Source organism: Podarcis liolepis (genome assembly GCF_965112155.1).
Source record: "Podarcis liolepis genome assembly, chromosome: 5".
In the NCBI taxonomy this organism is placed as follows: Eukaryota; Metazoa; Chordata; class Lepidosauria; order Squamata; family Lacertidae; genus Podarcis; species Podarcis liolepis.
This window is the reverse complement of record NC_139556.1, coordinates 28,582,701-28,603,121: the sequence shown is the minus strand read 5'-3', so window position 1 is coordinate 28,603,121 and position 20,421 is coordinate 28,582,701. Positions and strand designations below refer to the sequence as shown.

The 20,421-nt window shown below is 44.9% G+C and overlaps 1 protein-coding gene across 1 annotated transcript; it reads right to left on the bottom strand.

The window, feature by feature from the left end:
• Positions 1–5,800: 5,800 nt before the first annotated feature.
• Positions 5,801–15,854, bottom strand: LOC310708017 (protein NDNF-like). The gene is made up of 4 exons (XM_083505701.1): positions 15,500–15,854; positions 12,477–12,669; positions 9,952–10,085; positions 5,801–9,306 (listed from the first exon to the last, which is right to left on the bottom strand). The coding sequence occupies exons 2-4, from the start codon at positions 12,659–12,661 to the stop codon at positions 7,955–7,957; spliced, it is 1,671 nt and encodes a 556-aa protein (XP_083361827.1). The 5' UTR covers positions 12,662–12,669; positions 15,500–15,854; the 3' UTR covers positions 5,801–7,954.
• Between the last annotated feature and the right edge of the window lie 4,567 nt (positions 15,855–20,421).

Genomic DNA, 20,421 nt, shown 5'->3' with positions numbered 1-20,421 from the left:
TAAGATGCCCTGGAGCATATTAATTTTTTTAATTAAAAAAATCAATTTTTTGTATTAATAAATCCTGCTTCATTTTATATAAGCAATCCCCTTTCCACATACACACATGTTGCATGCCTGTAGTAAAGTTAGGTGAAATCCCATAAACCCAAATGTGTTATTGATTACATGGTTGGAATTTGTGTTGCAGAACCCACAGAGAAATTTTTGAAACCAACTACAAAATCTTATGAAAGAGAATCAAAATTAATAAGGAGAACGAGATGCAAAGTGGGATGGGCTCAATAATTCATGAAAAATAAACGAAGCAAGATGACAGTGCAAGTTACATCAGTAACCATGACACCCTCAGCTGGGCTTTTCTAAAAGCATGGGAAAGTGAGGAAGTTGTCTACTGTGTGCCTGGCAACTATTAATTTTTTTTTAAAAAAGCAATCAGTGTGAAAATATTTTAAAAGTCCTTTGGTGTGACCTGATCCCTACTTGACTAGCAGTTGCAGTACTGCCTCCTGTCCATCTGGGGCAGTAGAGGAGCCTAAGCACAGCAGGCCAACACTGGCTTCTTCTGGCATGCTGCTATGGTAGCATAAGAGTAAAGTGCAAAGCCTATCTTGAGACCTCCTAGAGTGCCACACAAGGCCCTTTAAATTTCAGTGTTTAGCTGGAGCTGATCTTTCAGAACTCAGCTCCCCTGCCAGCAAGAGGTCTTATTTCATGAATGGTGCCAGCGATTTATGTAGACATTTCCACTCTGCTTCTCTTTATAAATAAATTGAAAGTGGCGTACATAATTGCACACACATCAAAACGACAAGTTCACCAATAAAACAACAACAACAGCCACCCCAAAGTCACTGAAAACAGTATAATGTAATTAGGAGTAGGTTAAAACAAGTTCTAAATCAGGGTGATAGAAACATTAAGCCACAATAACAACTGGATAGAATAAAGCGGTCTTAGTTAGTCACAGATATGAAGCTTGAAAGAGATGGAGTCAAGCCGGGAGGGGAACCTGAGGTCTTCCAGATGTTGCTGGGCTCTTGTGAAGGTCAGTGCCCATTGGAACTGGTAGGGCAGAAGGCAGGGAGGTCAGCAGTAGGTGGCGCCGGAGCAAATGATGGGCAGAGTCAACTAGTTCTGGTTCAGCCCTCCTCCCTGCTGAGTTCTACAATGGAGAATAAGGAGGAGGACCATGACAACCAGGGCCACCCGCTAAATTAGTTGCAAGGTTTACCCAGACAAAACCCTTCGAAATTTACGGCTCTAACTTAGTCACAGCCATTCATTTCACTGTGTCTGCTCTGAGTAAAATTTAGGAAGCAAGGAAGGAGATAGGCAGGTGAGGGCTGGCTGGGGGCAGACTACACTTGGCAGAGCACTGCTCTACTCGCCCTAGTAGATGAGCCTCTCCTGCTGGACTCCATCATCTCTGACCATTGGCCATGCTGGCTGGGGCTAACGGGAGTCCAAAATATCTGGAAGGCACCATGTTGGGGAGGGCTGGCTTACATCTATACACTGACTAGCTTCCATCTTCCACCCAAGGCAGCATACAAGGAACCACCCAGGGAATGAGCACACCCACAGCCATTTAGTTTTTCGCCAGGAAATCATATCATGGGCCTTCAAACCGTGACTGGTTTAGTCATGACTGAATCTAGATCCAACCCAAAGCCTTTGCCATCACAGTAACCCTGTTGAACAAGCAATTTAGTCCCATTTCACAGACAGTGGACTGAAAATGAGAGACAAAGGCAAACAATGAGCCTACAGTAGAAGTGAGATTTGAACCCTTGCTATCTCGGGACCACACTATTTCTTGAACAATATTTCTCTACAGCACTAGCTTGGAGTGGGCCTGCTGTAAGATTTTTCTGGGTTGTATACAGTCAGTGAAGATTTTATTTGGATACTGACTATATGTACCTTAATAGTCTTATTTGGAGTTGGCTGAATCCCTTCTGTTTCTCCATAAACCAAAACAGTCACTCTTTCTTCACTTTCTTAATATTGCTCTGCCCTCTAGTGGTCCTAAGTATTAATTTATATTTCCTAGACAACATTCTTCACTGGTATTAGGCACACAGAACTTCACTTCACTGAAATGTCGGGATGTGCAAAGAGGTGTGCAGAATATGGCAAAATATATTTCCACTTAAAATGGCTTCTTTAATCTTTTCTCAGGTGTGTAGCAGCCGCAGATGAAAGCGACACACACAACATATGCATCCCATCCCCCACTTTATATATGCTGCTTCTTGATTTCTCTGCTCAAAACATCTCAGAGTTTACAATAACAGGTTGCAACCCAACCTCTATCCTTTAAAATGTTGGGAGTGAGCCCTCTTGAATGCCATGGGACTTCCTTCTGAGCATAATGTGGCACTAATTCCACCTTGAAAATGAACTTCAACATACATCATGATATTTCAATTATATTTCAAGCAGTTGCATATAAAGGTATGTGCAGGTGTGACCTCAATATCTGCTGGCAGGTGACCTCAATATGTTTACGAGCACAATTCAAAGTGTTGGTGCTGACCTTTAAAGCCCCAAATGACCTCGGCTCAGTATACCTGAAGGAGCATCTCCACCCCCATCGTTCAGCCTGGACACTGAGGTCCAGCTCCAAAGACCTTCTGGTGGTTCCCTCCCTACGAGAAGTGAGGTTACGGGGAACCAGGCAGAGGGCCTTCTCGGTAGTGGCACCTGCCCTGTGGAATGCCCTCCCATCAGATATGAAGGAAATAAACAACTATCTGACTTTTAGAAGACATCTGAAGGCAGCCCTGGTTAGGGAAGTTTTTAATATTTGAAGTTTTATTCTGTTTTTACGGTTCTGTTGAAAGCTACCCAGCGAGATGGGTGGGGTAGAAATAATAAATTATTATTAAATTATTATATTGTGATCAATATTGAGAGGGCAGAGGAGGCTGAATTTGGAGCAAAATGTGGTGTGGCTGGCTCTTCCTGAGCATGAGAGAAGAATCTGTGCTGTATTAGGTAGTGCTCTCAGTCTCATCCCAATGATGTGGTGTTGTGCTTGCAATGCACGTTGCAATGACATCACACACATGTGACGCACACACTTGGGCCCCTCAAATCTTGGGCACAAGATGGTGTCCTTGATTGACAACCGTACTTTATTGCACTCCAAGGCCATGGCTCATATTACATTTGCTATGGACATGCCACTAGAACAGTGCCCCCCTTCCCTTCCTAATGATTATGTTATGTGTCTCCATTAACCCCAAACTCTGAGATCCATTTTGTTCCTGTTCCAGCTGCAACGGGAGCAACCTTTTGCATAAGAGTCCAGCAAAGAGGTTATCCTTCAGAACAAATTTCCAAAGAAGCAACAAAGCCTGGTATCAAATTGTTCTGGAGACAGCCTCCGCGTTCAAAATATTAAGCCACAGAATAACATCTGAAGATTGGCCGCTGAGCTTTTGGGAATGAGTTCCTGTTCTGACAGTTCATCATACTGACTGGGTCTGACATTCTTCCTTGAACAAAAGAAAATATATCAGTACATATAATTCAATTTAATCACTGTGCTGAGGCAAAATCTGTGCACTCCAAGACAGCAATTGCTATTCTCTCAGGCTACTAAGAAGCATGATGATCTGAAAACAATTGGAAAGGAACTCTCTAAAATGCCAGATCAGGCCCAAAAGGATTTGGACATCTGCCTCCTGTCTCCTAACACTCATCAAGACAGTCAATTTTGTGTATGGGCTCCGTTCAGCTTCTGAGCTGTTTTTCAAGTCTATTTTTCTTTCAGGTTTGCCATGCCAATGCAATATAAGTGAGAGACACACAGCCAAAAGATTCATCTGGCTATTTCCGATCATTGTGTGACCTTCACCTCTGCAGCCCTTGGCGATGTGCACCCTTCCTTAATGCCCCTGCGAAGTGGCACTAGCACAAAGGATCTCTGAAATTAGTGCTGTGCTGAAATACACCCTTCAGGTGGCAAAAGTTTTCTTCCCCCAAGAAAGAGGTTTCAATTTTTCTGTCTCCTCTCTTTAGAGGTTTGGAGTTTGCCTTATGGCTGAGAGATGGCCAAAGATTATGTGGGCATTTTTTCTTTCCAGTAAACATTCCTGATCAGAAAAAGCCTGCATGGGAGGAGTTAGACCTAAGGGACATTACTCAGTGCTAGAGCAATGCAGAAGGCCCCAGCTTCAACCCCTAGGATTTCCAAGCAGGACCGGGAGAGACCTGGAGCTTTGATCAATGCATGAGCACCTGGGGAGGCTGCAGGGATGCTCCCATGGCAGGGGTGTGGTGCGCTTGTGGTGGTGGCAGTAGTGGTTGCCCACAGCAGCAGAGTGGGAGTGGAGGTATGGTATTGGTGGTGAGTAGCATACTCCTCAAGCCCAGATCTACTGCCTGAGGCGACCACCTCACATTACCTCATGGTCGAGCTAGTCCTGGCTGCTGCTGGGCCTCAACTTAGATCAGGTTGTGACCCAGTAGTGTGTCCAACCCATCTGTGGAAAGCCAATATTTTTAACAGCCCCTCCCTGCTACAAAGGAAGAGACTTTCCTTTTTATTTTTTGCAGCCTACTTGGAAACCAAGCTGGTTGGAGGAGGGGGAGGAGATGAGACATCCGTTCCTCTTCTCTCACCCTGATCACTCGCCTATATGGAATTCCTGATCTCCTACGAATACCAGGCAAATAGTTAAACACAAAGCTGATCTCTCCCTTCCTCTCTGTCAGGATGCTGTCAGCGGCTCCCAGATGATTGCCCAGGAACATACAAAGACAAGGAAAAGTTTCTTACCATCCTTTTTTATTTCAATATTTACAGAGAGAGGCTCTTGGATAATGGCATTTGTCCTGAGTGAATCTCCACCCCACTCCCCGACTCTCCCACTTCCTCATTCGTCATTTGTATGGGTGCTGCTACATACCCTCTGTCTTTGAGCTCTTTGCTCTCCTATTTTTAAGGCTCGCCAGGTTCTGGGAGATGGAAGGTTCTGGGCTGGTTTCTAATACACTGTGTAAGCCAGCTGCCGCTCCGGTTCTGCCTCCTCCTCTCCCATGATTTCCCAACTTTCCCCCTCATCTGACTCTGAGCTGTGACCTCCCTCAACCCCCTGTTGGAAATCTATACTGCCTTCCTCTTTCTCCTCCATGGAAGGGTCAGGATGGGGAGGCGGTCTCCACCATTCATCCTCTGCCCAGTTCCTGCCACTCCCTTCCCTTCCCAACATTCTTCACTTTTACTAAAAAGCAACAACCCTGTTTGGGAGCCATGACTTCAAGAAACAAACTATAAACAACAGTTGTCCATAACCGTTTACTACTGACATGTTCTACTCAGACTATTGAATTACTAAAGAAGAGTGGCACAGTGGAAAAGCAAAGTAGTCTTTCAATGAGTCAAGTGCAGGATACAGCTTATTCCATTATAAACACGAGAGATGAGAATACAAAGGAACTGAGTGAATGAAAGTTGACAATTAAAAAAATAAAAACCAGGTTTCTGTTTTTATTTTTAAATCAAATGTAGGTTGATATTTTCTTTTAAATAAAAACAAGGTTTAAAATGTAGATATAAGCATGCTAGCCTAACCTTGCATTTAAGCACTAGCCTGGTAGGTAAAGATCACCAGGAATTCTATACAGGTGAGTGTTTGGGCTGGGGCAGGAGGTGATGAACTTTCAAAATGGAGACAGTTGAGATTGGACCAGTTCCCTAACCTGCTGTTTATGAGGCTCAGAGTGTATGAGATCAGAAGACTTAGAGAACAAAGGTTTGTGGCTTTTAGGTCTTAACTGTAATAGAAATAGAGTTCTCATACCGTGATACCTGCCAAGACCTCCCTCGGAAAGCACCAGCAATTGTTTAAGGAAAGAGTGAACTCTACCCTCTTTCCCAATTTACTTCTACTTTGGTGTGTGTTTTGGAAGGACGAGGTGGCAGAAAGCTAATCTGTCTCATCAGTTAGTGTAATGCAGAGAAATGCTACCCAAATCTGGAAAACACAAGTTTAGATGCTGGATTCCGATATCTGCAGGCAATGGGACTGCCAGGACTGCTCCCACCACTGGTTCGAGAAGCGGTATACACACAACATCAGCCACAATCCATCTCTATCCTGTTGTTTCTTATGAAATAGTCAAACTTGCTTCAATCCAAGTTGAGAACAAGAATGCCCTAGCGGTGATTTAAGTCGGTAATGCATAAATAACCTGTGTGTCACTGATGCAGGTTAATAACGTCTTTAACCCATCTTGGTACTCCAGATCTCAACTCCAGAAAACATCCGGACCCATCAAATTATTTCCCACTGCCAGCCCTGAATTTGCATTCTTGTATTTCAAATATCTCAAATCCAAAAAGTGACGTGGTTAGCAGATCAATCGCTGGTTCGGCTAAGGAAATGGCATTTTCTCTAACTGGGAAGTATTATGCAATGGGGATCTTCTATAAACCCTCTTGGGAAAGTTTATATATCTGTTTGCTTATTCCTTTGTTTATCTGTCACCACTATTCTTCAGGCCTTTGTTTCTTTAGGCCTAGGTTCTCTTGCTCACACATTTCTCATTGCAAAAAAGTGGTGAGCAAGTGGGTGCTTGCTGGCTCCACCCTCCCCAACATATTCCTGATGGTCTGGTCCCTACAGTCTCCATGCTTTGGGGTGAAATATCTGCAGCAGGGAGCCAGCCCTACTCCATTCAGAACCCTGTGCAAGTAGAGTTCTTCATTACACAGCGAGACTCCATGAGAAGAGCTGGCTCCCCACGGCTGACATTAATCTCTCCTTAATGTCTCCTCAGGAGAAGGAGCAATGTCTGAATAGGGCTGTTGGCACATGATTCTAGGTATATTCAGCCTTGCAAATCACTGGACAGCTAACGCATTATGAGACCCACATTGGGGTGTGGGTGTGGGTGCCTCACAACATGGGAGCTATGGGGTACAGAAACCCCCACAAGTTGTCTCTGCAAGGTGGAGTAGTAATGGAATTGGCTGAATTTAAACCATCTTTCTTTCCTTTAGCTCTCCCAAGCTTTATGTATGGGATAAATTAGAAACTACTACAGTGGAAAAAAGAGTAACAGTTCACCCCCACTGAATACCCAACTGTCAGACAGCGAGGCAAAGTTCTTGTGGGTCACTTTTTCAGTCTGCACTGCAATATTCCTCTCAGACTCTGCTGAGGTTACCTGCACTTTGCCAAAGGCAGAGGGAGTGGATTCCAGGAACTGAATTCTCATTGGAGAGATATATTACAAAGTATGTTTCCTTTAGGTCCATTAAAATTATCCTCTCCCTCACGCCAGTTTTGGATTTTGTAGGTTTTGAAGATAAATGCTTTGGGTGGTGTTCAACTAAGATTTACCCTCTCTGTGCCCCTCTCTGGGAGAACAGCCAGATAGCGGGCCTATCTATTACACTGCTACTGCATGGAATTTAGCCATGAGGAAGCAGCCTCTGTAGTCTGGACTGTAGCTCAATATTAGAGCATCTGCTTTGCATGCAGAAGGTCCCAGGCTTCTCCAGATAGGGCTGTCTGAAACCCAGGAAACTGCCACCAATCAGTGTAGACAGTACTGAGCTTGATAGGACAGTGGTCTGACTTGGGATAAGGAAGCTTCCTGTGTTCCAGAGCACAACAGAATGAACACGGCCGAGTTAGACATGCTAATTTCAGTGGGTCTGCTCTGAGTAAAAGTTAGTTGGATACCACCCTTCTGTTTTAAGCCCTTTCAATGAAATTGCAGATAAGAGCGAGATAGAATTGCAGGGGGAAAGGTCCTGGGAGCAAGTCTACTTTTCTACACAGAGATTCCACCTCTCAAATCTTGCAACGTAAAACACTGTTTTCTGTCCCACTCTGAGCACGTTTTGAGCGGCGTGGGTCACAAATGCTGCCCGTGCATGGAATTCCTCCAACTTTGTCATTCCTCAGGAACCCATCTTTGAAGGAGAACTTCAACATTTCTTCTGCGTCTTTACCACTTTACTGTAATATCTGACAGGAATCCCAGAAGGCCCAATCAGGTAAACATCGAATAAGTAGACTGTGCCTGCTTCAAGCCCGCTGATGGTTTCGGTCGTCACGGCTCGCCGGAGATTGAGATCGTGGAAGTATTTGCATAGCACTTTGTCACCTTTTTGCCTTGACTCTGGCCCTGAGCACCTGTCGGCGTTCCTGGTTTCCATCCACACCTGGTCCTCCTCGATCTGTTTCTTGTAGACGCAGTACTTGCTCATCTGCTGTGTGCCCAGCCAGGCGATGGTGACCGAATTGCAAGTCCTCAGCTTGCTGAATGACTTGATTTTCAAACTCTCTGGCAAGACTGGGAAGAAAGGCCTGTGGAAGAGAGAGGACACCTGTACCTTCACAGATGCGTTTGAAGGTTCTGTGGAACCCAAGTGCACCAGGTAAAGATCTCCCGGCCTTCCCTTCAGCATGAAGTGCCTCAGGCCGGCAAAGCTCTCTGACATGAGCACTTTCCCACCTCTGGCTATCTCAACCCGTATTTGACCACTGCAAGACTGAAAAGCAAACTGAACCTGCTTTTGCACAGCCTGGTACTGCAGATCATGGAGAACTTGCTTCCTCCCATCCAGGGTGAGTTGAATCACCTTCCCATCCTTTAGGATGGTGACTTTGGGCTCCGGTTCCTCGAGGGTTCGGGCAAAGGTTCCAGTGTAGGCAGCACTGGCGTTGGTGAGGAAGTTGACCACAAACACATCAAAGTAATACTGAGTGCTGGGTCTCAGGTTGGTGACTGTGTAGGTCTTCTTGGTGCCAACACATATCTGCCTCACCTCCCCATTGCCAGCTTTGCTAACAAGGCTCAGTTCGCCATTGGGCGTGATCATCACTTGCTGAGGGTCCAGGACATACGGAGACAGTGAGAGCGCTAATGCTTCCTGCGACGTCACTCCAGAAGGTCTTAGGGCTGTTTCTGCTGCGCATAAGCTCTTGTAGTTATGCCTTTCATTTACCAGAAGACAATACTGGACATTTTCTTTGTGCTGCAGGGCTGTTGAACTCTGCTTCCAAGCCAGGGTTACCGTGGTGTGGCCAATGCCGACGACATCTATGCGTGGATCCGTTGGGAGTTCCGGATACAGGTGCTCAGAAGTTGTGTCTGTCGTTAGATACACCGTGATTTGGGTGTCTCTTTCAATGGACAGGAATTCCAGCACGTAGACAGCGGAATAGTAAGATGTCCCCATGTATGTCTCCACAGAATTGCCTCTGTAGCTGAAGAGAGTAGACACGGTCTTCATGGTCTTTGGAAACTTTAAGGCTTCCTGAACGTCCAAATCATCTGTCAATGACATATGGAAATGCAAAAATATTTTAAGTCACGCTTCTTTGGGGGATGGGCAGAAATGTTCAGCTAGGTTTGGAGAACATTTTTCAGACTGAAGGCCTTGTTCCCTTCTGGGTGTCAGGGACTGGGCAGAGGAGGAATGGTGGAGACCGCCTCCCCAGCTTGACCCTTCCAGGGAGGAGGAAGAGGAAGGCAGTTTAGATTTACAACAGGGGTTTGAGGGAGGTCATATTTCAGAGGCAGATGAGGGGGAAAGTTGAGAAATAATGGGAGAAAAGGAGGAGGAGGGGGAGGAGGAGAAAAAAAGAAACACCAAGGGGATGACAGCTGATGGACACAGTGTCTTTAGAAAGCATTCCATACTCCCCCTCCCAGAACCCGGCGAGCCTTGAAAGTAGGAGAGCAAAGAGCTCAAAGACAGAGGGCACATAGCAGTACCCATAGGAGAGACAATGAGAGTGACGAATGAGGAAGTGGGAGAGACAGGGGGTGGGGTGGAGATTCACTTGGGACAAATATACCAGTATTTTTTTCTGCTGTCAGGAAGGAAAAATAGAGCCGAGGGATGAATCAACCATTATGAATGGCTAGCTAACATTGATGACCCTCCTAATCCATGGCCTTGCATGCATCTCTTACCACGTGCTGCTTTCCCAAGGTAGTTTGCTGAAGTCTTATGGACCCGGATGCTCCACTCAATGGGGACATCGCACGGAGTCACTCTCACAGTGAACGGTGCAGAGGTCCTGCCTTTCTCTAAAACAAAATAGTACCTTGGAAAGAAGGGAGAAGAAGAGTCCTTGAGAGTCATTGTACACTGTAGGCTTCCACTAGAAGGGACATCCCTAGCAAGTCCGAGAAGATGCATACAGCATCAATGAGCTCTTCCCATTCACAAGTCTGGGAACTACAGCAGTGGATACTGAGGTGGGGCTGTGCCACTCACCTGACCACCAGGTAACATCTCAGCTCAAATCTGCAGACAACTTCATAAAACTCACAGCAGCCACAATCCCAGTAGAGGGGTTCTTGCAAACTACTGCCACACATGCACAAGTCTTTTATTTTGTGACTGCTGAGACCCTCTGGGAGATTTGTAACATCATCTGATCACGTAGTCGCATGCCTCACATCCGGACTTTGTGAAGGTAGAATTTGTTTTCAAATGCTTTGGATGAGTGATATCTATGTGATTAATAAGGTGTTGTTTTTAATGCGAACCCCAGTTTTTAGCAAGGATACTTATAAAATGGATTTTGTAAGTCCATTTGGAACAAATATTTTAAAACTCAACCCGTTGCTTCAACTGAGGATAGATGCCATATTTTAAAACCACAACCAATTATCCCAATTTATTCTTTTCACTTTTACTGCCCCTCCAAGAGTTCTTCTATGTGCTCTTGCGGTCATGCTATACATTATGTAACCTGGTAGCATTTACATGGCCTTGCTCCTCTCCCATTCTCTGCAGTGCCTGTGTCTGAAGTGAAGCAGCTGGCTTTCATGTATGAATATGCATCAGATTTACAGGTGCTAATGTGATGAATTGGTGTCTCGGGGGAATAGCAGAGAACTACTGGTGACAGAGCAGAGAACCTCCTTGCAAAAATGGTGATAATAGAGAACTTCACATTCTGGTGCATAATACTGTTACTTGTAGAAGCAATATATAATAGAAATATCATGAAAAAACCATATATTTCTTCAAATGAGATCTCTGTCATCCCTGCATTGTAACCCACAATGGGAGGGTTCCAGTTGAGGATTGCAGCCAGTCGGCCAAACTTTCCTTCAGGATATTATAAGTTGTTAGGAGCTCATGCAAGCCAGTTTCTTCTCTCTGCTTGTTTTTCTTTCCCAACTCTCACTCAGTTTTCTGTGGCTCCTGTGAGATAACTGAGGAAGCTAACATTTGCATTGTTTGTGTTTGGCATCACTGCATTCCTCAGAAATACGTCCCTCTAGACTTGGCTCCAATTAAGATTTGGCTCCCTTAAGTTCTGCATTCACAGGAATGATTCCCTCACCCCCAGTACAAATAGAGCTAGCATTTTGTCAGATGTGTGTCTGCTTATCTATTCTTGAGGCAAGCATACGTAAAGAGCACAGATCACTTTCATTTCTGGAGATAAATAATGAAGAACTTTGTCCATCATCCCACCAACTGGAAGAGATGGAGTCTGCTGGTAAGGAATGTGGTGGTACCATATTTTTCCATGTAAAAGACACCCCCATATATAAGAAGACTCCTATTTTCTTTACCCAAAATTAAGAAATTAAGTTGTTTAGGGTTTTTGGGGGGGTGGGGGAGGTCACTTCTAGCAATCGCTCACCCGCCTGCCTGCCACTGCCAATCGCTTGCCACAGCCACTGCCAATTGCACACTTCACCGCAGCCACCAGCTGTCTGCCCACCTTGCCACAGCCGCCAGTCGCTTTCCCAATTGCCGCAGCCACAGCCAATCGCCAGCAGGCCTTGCCGCAGCCACCAATCACCCACCCAATCGCTGCTGCCAATCTCCTGCTTGCTGCTGCCATTAATCTCATGTCCCCCCTCTGCATTCACTATCTGTGTATAAGACGACACCCAATTTTTGCCTTTTTTTTTTTTTTAAGCAAAAAGCGTCATCTTATACACAGAAAAATACAGTACTTATTTCTGCAGGGTATGCACACAATGGAGCTATTTTGTTAGTTGTTTAAGCTTGCTCTTCTGACTGCTGTAGAGCAGCAGTGTATAATTTTGATCTTAGATGGGGTGTGTTGCTTGTTGCAGATTTCATATTTTACCCGGATGCAACAAAAGGATGTGCTCTCCCTGGTATTTCAGGGTTGTGCATTAGATGACGTCCTGTGTGGTTAGCGGATTTTTGTAAACAAGTGCTTTCTCTCTCTCACCCCCCCCCCCGATGGTTAGAGGCTCTTTCCTTTTCTAAAGAAAAGCAGAGGAATATGTTTGGCACCAGCTTGGCTGCAGGAGTCGCTGGAAGGAGGCGTTCAAAGCGCCATGCAACCATCTTAGGGAATCCACTCTGGATTTGTGCTGGGTGTTACTCCTCATCCTTTTCTTCTCCTGAAGATGTCCTGCAAGCCAGAGGAGGTTTAGGGTGTGGTGTGGCTGCAAGAATTCGGATGAAATGAAAGGATATATAAGGCTCTCTTTACCTTTTGGGTATATCTTCCAAGAGGTGCACTGTGGTTTCCTTGCCATCTGCGAGGATGAATGTATGATAAAAGTTGAGGAGCTCACTCTTGAAGCTTTGCTGTATGCTGTGTGCTACCTCTGTTGAATGGCAGAAGTACATGGCCAAGAGGAGCACTGGGGGCAGGCAAGCCTGGGACCCAGACATCGTGAGTGCTGCAACAAGCAGGGGACACATTAACAAGGCTGGAGAAGATTTCTTAAATTCTATACCATGCTATTGAGAAACGACAGATCACAGATGACAAATAGCTCAGCCAGACCCTATTTGAGTTGAGTTTCATATCTAAACATACAGCAGGACACCTACTATGTGATGCCTCCTCTGGCTGTTCAAACATACTTATTTATTAAAGCTTTCCATGGCCTGTGATCCCACTTGAATGGTTTCTAACTAATGCTGTTTTGACATGTTGTTTTTATTGGATTATTGTGTCTGTGTGTGCATATGCATGCCAGACCCTCCAAGTGTCCCTATTTTCCAGGGAGCAGTCCCTGAATTAGAGAAGCCATCCCAGTTTCTGATTTGATCCTGGAATGTCCCGCTTTTCTTTAGGAAGTCCCTATTTTCATTGGAGAAATGTTGGAGGGTGTGGCATGTATACACATATACAGCACACATATGATATAAAGACTGGTTTATAGGAAATTGCCTTATTGTACATCACCTTGGTATTATTTGAATGTGGGGCAATATGCCAATCTTTTGAAAGAAGGAAAACAATATTCATACCCTGATGATGATGATTAAAATGTATATACCTCCCTATACCTGCAGGTCTCAGGGTGGTTATAAAAAAAGATCACAATACAGTGGTACCTCGGGTTACATATGCTTCAGGTTACATACGCTTTAGGTTACACACTCCACTAACCCAGAAATAGTGCTTCAGGTTAAGAACTTTGCTTCAGGATAAGAACAGAAATTGGGCTCCAGCGGCGCGGGAGCAGCAGGAGGCCCCATTAGCTAAAGCGGTGCTTCAGGTTAAGAACAGTTTCAGGTTAAGAACGGACCTCCGGAACGAATTAAGTACTTAACCTGAGGTACCACTGTATAAAAACACAAAATACATGATAAAAATACAAACAAAAACAGCCCAATAAACCCCACCCCTGTCCCCAACACATTTTAAAAGGGCATTGGATGTCAATCAGCCAAGGGCCTGGTTAAAGAGGAATGTGTTTGCCTGGCACCTTTGCGTATGATGAACCAACTGAGCCTCCCTGGGGAGAGCATTCCACAAACGGAGCCACTGCAGAAAAGGCCTGTTCTTGTGTTGTCACCCTCTCATGGAAGAAGCACATGAAGAAAGGCTTCAGATTGCAGGGTTTGGGTAAGTTTATATGGAGGGAGGAGGTCCTTGAGGTATTTTGGCCCTGAGCTGTTATTGGTTCGTAGAGGTGCTAAATATTTTTCAGCCTGTGGGCCCCATTCCCTTGCAGACTGGGTGCAGTGGGTTTTACATCATTGTCTTTGAATGGAACTTGGTTTGGGAATGTTTTGAACTAATTGTCTGGATGTGTCCCAAGGTAGATAGAAGAGCACTGGTGATAAGGTTAAATTATGGTTGTGTGTGTTGCTGTCAGGAAACCAGGCAGAGGGCCTTCTCGGTAGTGGCGCCCGCCCTGTGGAAGGCCCTCCCATCAGATGTCAAAGAGATAAACAACTACCTGACAGTTAGAAGACATCTGAAGGCAGCCCTGTTTAGGGAAGTTTTTGATGTGTGACATTTTAAAGTATTTTTAATCTTTGTTGGAAGCTGCCCAGAGTGGGCGGGGTACAAATAAATTATTATTATTATTATTGCCTAGCGCGAGTGACGTCACAGGCACTGTTCAATAGGCACTCCTGCAGACACATCCCAGGCAACACATTCAATCACAACCGGTCCCACTTGCCATGGAAAAGAGCTGCATTTTCTATGGCAGAGTGCTGGGAATTTGTGATGTCTGGATGTTATATAACGAAGAAGCAAATGGCAGCATGTTTGTCACAACATAAACTGGTCACCTGGAAAGACCATTGCTTTAATTGATTAAGAGAGAGAGAAAATAGAGCAGCGTATGGGTCAGAGTGGGGAAAACTGCCAACTTCTGACAACTATTGTAGCTGCAGAGCAAAGTGTCGGTAGGTAGGGGGTGCTCTTAGAACAGTATCAATTTTGGGAGAAAGCCTCCTTAAACTGAACTGTAACACACAGTCAATAAATTAGCAAATTTGATTCACTAACCATGGTAGGAGAGAGAATAAGCCATAAATACAGAAGAACAAAGAAACGACGTTTATTATTTAGCAGTTTTGTTTTTTAAAGATCAGTAGATCAAATCCACTAGCTGTTAGAATTCTGGTTAATATTTATGTCTTGAGTCTGCAGTAGTATCACTGCACTACAGTACATCTGAATTTGTAAGTCTGATCCTTGTCAGTGATGTATCGTAAGAACAGGCAATTTTCATCAGCCACAAAATGTGGCATCACATTCTGTCCTACACCTCAAAAGCGATAGCATTTATGTTGCCTTCAGGATTTAGGATGCCTTCATAAAATGTGAAGCAGGGAAGTAAATGGTTCATACATATAAAAAAACCCCTGTCCAAATATGAATGAATGATGCTTGCCAAATTCTTTTGCATCTCAGTCACCTCAATAAGAATAACAGTATATTAACATTCTCACTATGTACTGCTATATTCCTTTGGCAGTTTGTTTGCTCAAACCATATCTTATAAAGTCAACATAAATACTCAAACTTCTAAATCGACATGAACTTTAGGTTTTCCATACTTTAAAGGTAAACAGCAGTCACAGATTGCATTGATCCCCAAGCCTTCTTGCCTGGTAAAGACAGATATTGTAGGCTGACCCAAAATAGAATACCATCCCCATAAACCTACAAACCTATAAACAGATTCTTGGCAGTGAAAATAAATAAATAAATGCAAAATAAATCGAGAGGGGGGAACCCAACCATTTTACTGCACTTACCTTTAGACAGATGCTATCCTGGCAACTTTCTCTCTGTGCAGAAATCCTGATGAAACACTCTGACCCAGACTTTTTGGGATCTTCGCTGGCAGATAAAGACACAACTGGGAAACCTGTTTTTATAGGACCGAACTGACTTTTCCATATGTTTCAAGCAGGAGGATTAAAAAAAATAAAAGCTTTTAGTTTTATAGGCGAAGAGAGAAAAGTTCTTTTGTTTTTCTTTAAGCCTCTGCAAAACCAAACAGTCCCCTTATACCTCTTGTTCAAATATATTACAACTTTGTATTTTGAGAGCAAATTTCTTCTTCTTCCTTGTGGAAAGTGGCAGGCAGGCAGCTCAGCTAGAAAGGAGCGCCATGCCCCACGGGTGGCTGCTTAGAGAGTGGGTCTTTGACAGAAATGCAAAAGCGTGTCTGTGTGGGAGGTGTGTGTGCTCATTTAACCCTTTTGTAGTACTAGGTAGCCTACAGCCTGGTTATGTCCCCGCATAATTTCAATTGGATGGGCAGGGACCTTTCCTACTTCTAAAGTGTTCTGCTATCAGAATTGCATCAGAGTCATTTGGAACTGGAGAACTCACTGTTCTTTGACATTAAATATCAACAAACGTGAATAAATGGGTGGATTAAAAACAACAACACACACACCTGTTGTATACATCTAAGCCCAAGCCTAAGGTTTGTAGAATGGGCACATAGGATGGAGAATCAGCTGGAAATTAAGAAGACCCTGGTGAGACAAAACTATCATATTGGGGGGGGGGGGAGGTTTCAACCCCCATGATTCAGAGCAATGACACTCCTAAAAGTATATTGTGATAGCTTCAATAATAATAAAATGGGTTTATCAGACCTGTAGGAATTATATTTAATTAAAAGTTAAAGTAATTTGCAGCTGGATTCTAAGCATGTAAGACCCATTTGTTCAATGGGACTTACTTCCAAATAAGTACACATATTATTATTTTTATTAATTAATTAAATTTCAGCTGAAGATCATAGGGCAATTGACAACATAAAATTCCAAAATGAGAACGCAAGATACATAATAAAACAAACACAAACCAACCAACCACCCCCCCCGCCCCCATCAACACATTTAAAAGGCCAACATTTTTGTTGGTGCCTAAAAATATGTCATGAGTGTTTCAGGTGAGCTTCCCTGGGGAGAGCATTCCACAAATGGGAAGCCACTTCAGAAAAGGACCATTCTCATGTGGCCACCCTCCAGATCTCTTGTGGAGAGGGCACACAAAGAAGGACCTCAGATGATGCTTGCAAAGTCTGGGAGCAGTTCCTGAGGGGAGAGGTGGTACCTTGAGGTATTGTGGTCTTTAGCCATATAAGGATTAATGGGTCAAAACCAGCACTTTGAATTGGGGCCAGAAACAAATTTGCCGCCAGTACAGTTGGGCCAGGATTAAGATTATATGCTCAAACTGTCTTGCCTTGGTGAGCAACCTGGCCACCAAATTATGCACCAACTGACGTTTCCAAACCATCTTCAGAGGCAGCCCCAAGTATAATGTGTTGCAGTAAACTAAGCTGGAGATTACCAGAACATAGTCAACAGACATTAGGCTGTCCCTGTCCAGATAGGGGCATAGCTGGGCCACCAGCTGAAGCTGATGAAAGGCACTCCACACCACAGAGGCCACCTGAGCCTCAAGTGACAGCAAAGGATCTAGGAGGACCCACAAGCTATGTACCTGCTCCTTCAGAGGGAGTGTAATCCCATCAAGAGCAGGTAACCTCCCATCCATCTGGTCTAGAGAGCCAGCCACTAACAGTGCCCAAGCCTTATCTGGATTGAGCTTCAGTTGTGGGTATCTTTGCCTTGCGTCCTTTAGTGTATCTTCCATGTTGCCTTCTTCCTCTGCACCATTATGTTGTGGACCTTGTTTTTAGGTTGCTCGCTGCAGAAATTAATGCACTCCCCCCCCCCCAATGAATCTTGTCTAGTTACATCTCAATTATCAGTTGTGACCCTATTCATATATGTAGAATTTGTGGCAGTCAGGTCGAGACAGCTTCGGAGGGGTACCAAAAGCTGGTTGACCTTCTGGCTGACCTACGAAAAACAGCACCTCAATGGATGCCCTGCTCCTTCAATATGGCATTGATGATCTGCATTAAACCAGGATTAAACACCCCATATTGATGCTCCTATTTAGTTAAGTGTATTTTGGCCTCCCAACATACTGCAGCTGGAAACCAAGGTTAAAATAAGTGGTGATGCTGCTGGGGACATTGAAGCTAGGCACATGTAATGGCCATCAGATTTCATTTGGATCCAGCTTTGCTGCTTTGTAAAAACAGACAGCCTCATCCCAAAGCACTTCATGATCTGTATGATTTGATCCGGCTCCGTCTGTTTCCCTCGGTATTTTAGAACCCTGGAACATTAGAGCCCCAAAGTAGGAGATGCTCTCCATTTCAGAAGGTCCTCCAGTCCACGGAGGACAACATTGACACTGACAGAGGGGTTGGAGGTTAATGTACTCCCCCCCCCCATTATATGTGTGCTGTACTGTATGTGTTATAATGCCTAAAGGATATTGGATATCTTTGAATGGCACAATCTTCTGTCTTTTTGGGTACAACTATTCCTGTCTTAAAAAAACACCAACCCTCCCTTTACAAATAATTCATTTTAAAGTGAATACTAGTATTGTGCTTAAACACATCCTAACACACATAAGTACCTCATACAGCACATGAGAAATATTAATAGCATATAAGCAAATCAGTAAGTTACTCACACAAACGTATTTTTTTTTTATTAATGATAAATAATATAACCAACTTCATTTTATCTACGTAAGTTTCTCCTTACTCGCAGTCAATATTCAAGTGCCAAGTGTGCTTCAAAAACCTATTAAATTTAATAGAACTGGGAGGAACATTTACCTATAAACATCCAGAAGTATAAATTATTTCCGTAAATACATTAAATATTAAATGTGCCTTCGCAAGCTACATGAGACAGAGGAATTTGCTAGTTTTGGGGATGCTACAAGATTATTTGTTCAGTTAGTGATAGCAACTGATTGCAAAAACAGGTTCCTTGGAGGAACTACGGTGGATGCAGATCTGAGCAACATCCCGCACTAAAAATGCTGGCAAATATGCAAACTGTAACTTGATCTTATTTCTCCAGCCCCATATTTCTGCTGCACGACACATTTGATATTGTTCTGTCCCAAAAATTTGGGAAAGAAAGGGTTACTATAAGAACATAAGAACACTTTAAGAAGTGCAGCCCTGAACTGATGGAAGATTGCATCTATATGATGTATCACATTTAATGAGGAAATTCCTTGCTTTTATGACAGAACCACTTCTTAACTAGTGTTGAGATGATGCAGCAAGGGGGATTGGATTGGGGTGGGTAAACCTTAGCCAAGTTTGTTCTGAACTAGAATATGAAGCGTAGTTCCTATGTGAATCAGGCATCTTGAAATGCATTGATAGCCATTTTTGTTTTACTTCCCTCTTGCCATGTGTGTGTATGTATGCACACATATACCCTAGCCAAGCTTTGAGCTGCTTAGAGCAGTGTTTCCCAACCAGTGTTCCGCAGCACACTAGTGTGCCGCGAGATGTTGCCTGGTGTGCCGCGAGATGTTGCCTGGAGGGAGGCGGGCGAGTCCAAAAAAGGTTGGGAAACACTGACTTAAGTTTCTCTTTCAAAAAGGAAACGTGGGTTAAAGCGGCGACGCCGCCCCCCACTCACTTTCCTGCTCTGGCTTCCCTAACAGTTTTCCGAGTTGCGTCACTGGATCCAGCCCCCTTTTCCACAGGTGACACGGGGCTGGAGGGAGGGAAAGAGGGCTTAACGTCGCGCACAAAGGCAGCCTCCTAGAAGCGCTCTGAGCCGGCGCCGTTTCGCCGAAGGCGCCGGAGGACCCCCACCCTCAGCTCCTTCAGAAAGGAAGCCCCGCCCCTCGGCTCCCTACGAGGCCAGCCGCTGCACGCACGCGCTGGCTCATCATCGGCTCCGTCTGTTTCCAACCCCCCTGCTCGCCTTCGCGCGAGCTCAGTCAGGTCCCTCAGCCGAAGAAGCGGAGCCTCTCTTTGCCGCCTCTTCCTTCTTCCCCGGGTCTCACTCCGGTTTGGGGCTTCCTCTTCCTGTTTTATATTATACTACACCTCTTTCAAGCCTCCTCTCAGTTCACTTGGGACAGCGGACGAGGAGGCGGCTGGCATGTCCGGGCAGCAGCAGCAACAACAGCAGCAGCAACTCCCGGCGACGGCTCCTCAAGCCCCGGGCAACCCTACTCCCTCACCGGCCTCGGCCGCCCTCCTGCTCCACCCGTCGGGAGGCTTTGGTTGTTGCCTTCCTCCGCCGAGGTCGGTGGACCCCGAGCCTAGGCTTCCTTCCCGCACCCCACTTTCCGAAGACCGCACACCAGTTGGGCCAGTACATATTCCCCTCCCGTGACTGGAGCGGAATAGCCCTTTCTCTTCTTCCCCAACCCTTGTCGTTGGAGGAGTCCCTCAGTCCCTCGCTTTGCTGCCTCCTCCCCCCCACCCCCAAAGCTTAGAGGTTCCCCGGCAAGGGGGAGGGGAAAAAATTGAAACTTACACTTTCGTGCGTCCCTCCCGGCGGGACGCTGCGCGCTGACGTCACGGGGCTGTAATGGTGGTGTGCCTCGAGATTTTTTTCATCAAACAAGTGTGCCTTTGCCCAAAAAAGGTTGGGAAACACTGGCTTAGAGTATACATTAACTTGTGTCTTGTACCTTAACTTGTACATTAGCTTGTGCCTATAAGCATTGCTCAGTATCAGCAGAAAGCTGCAACCCCTTTTTTTGCTTTCTGGAGTGTAGCTGTGTTTATATCCACGTAACTCTCATTGTATTCGAGTAGAACTTTACTTCTGGCTAACGTTAATTCTTAGGGCTGCTGCCTTTGTCT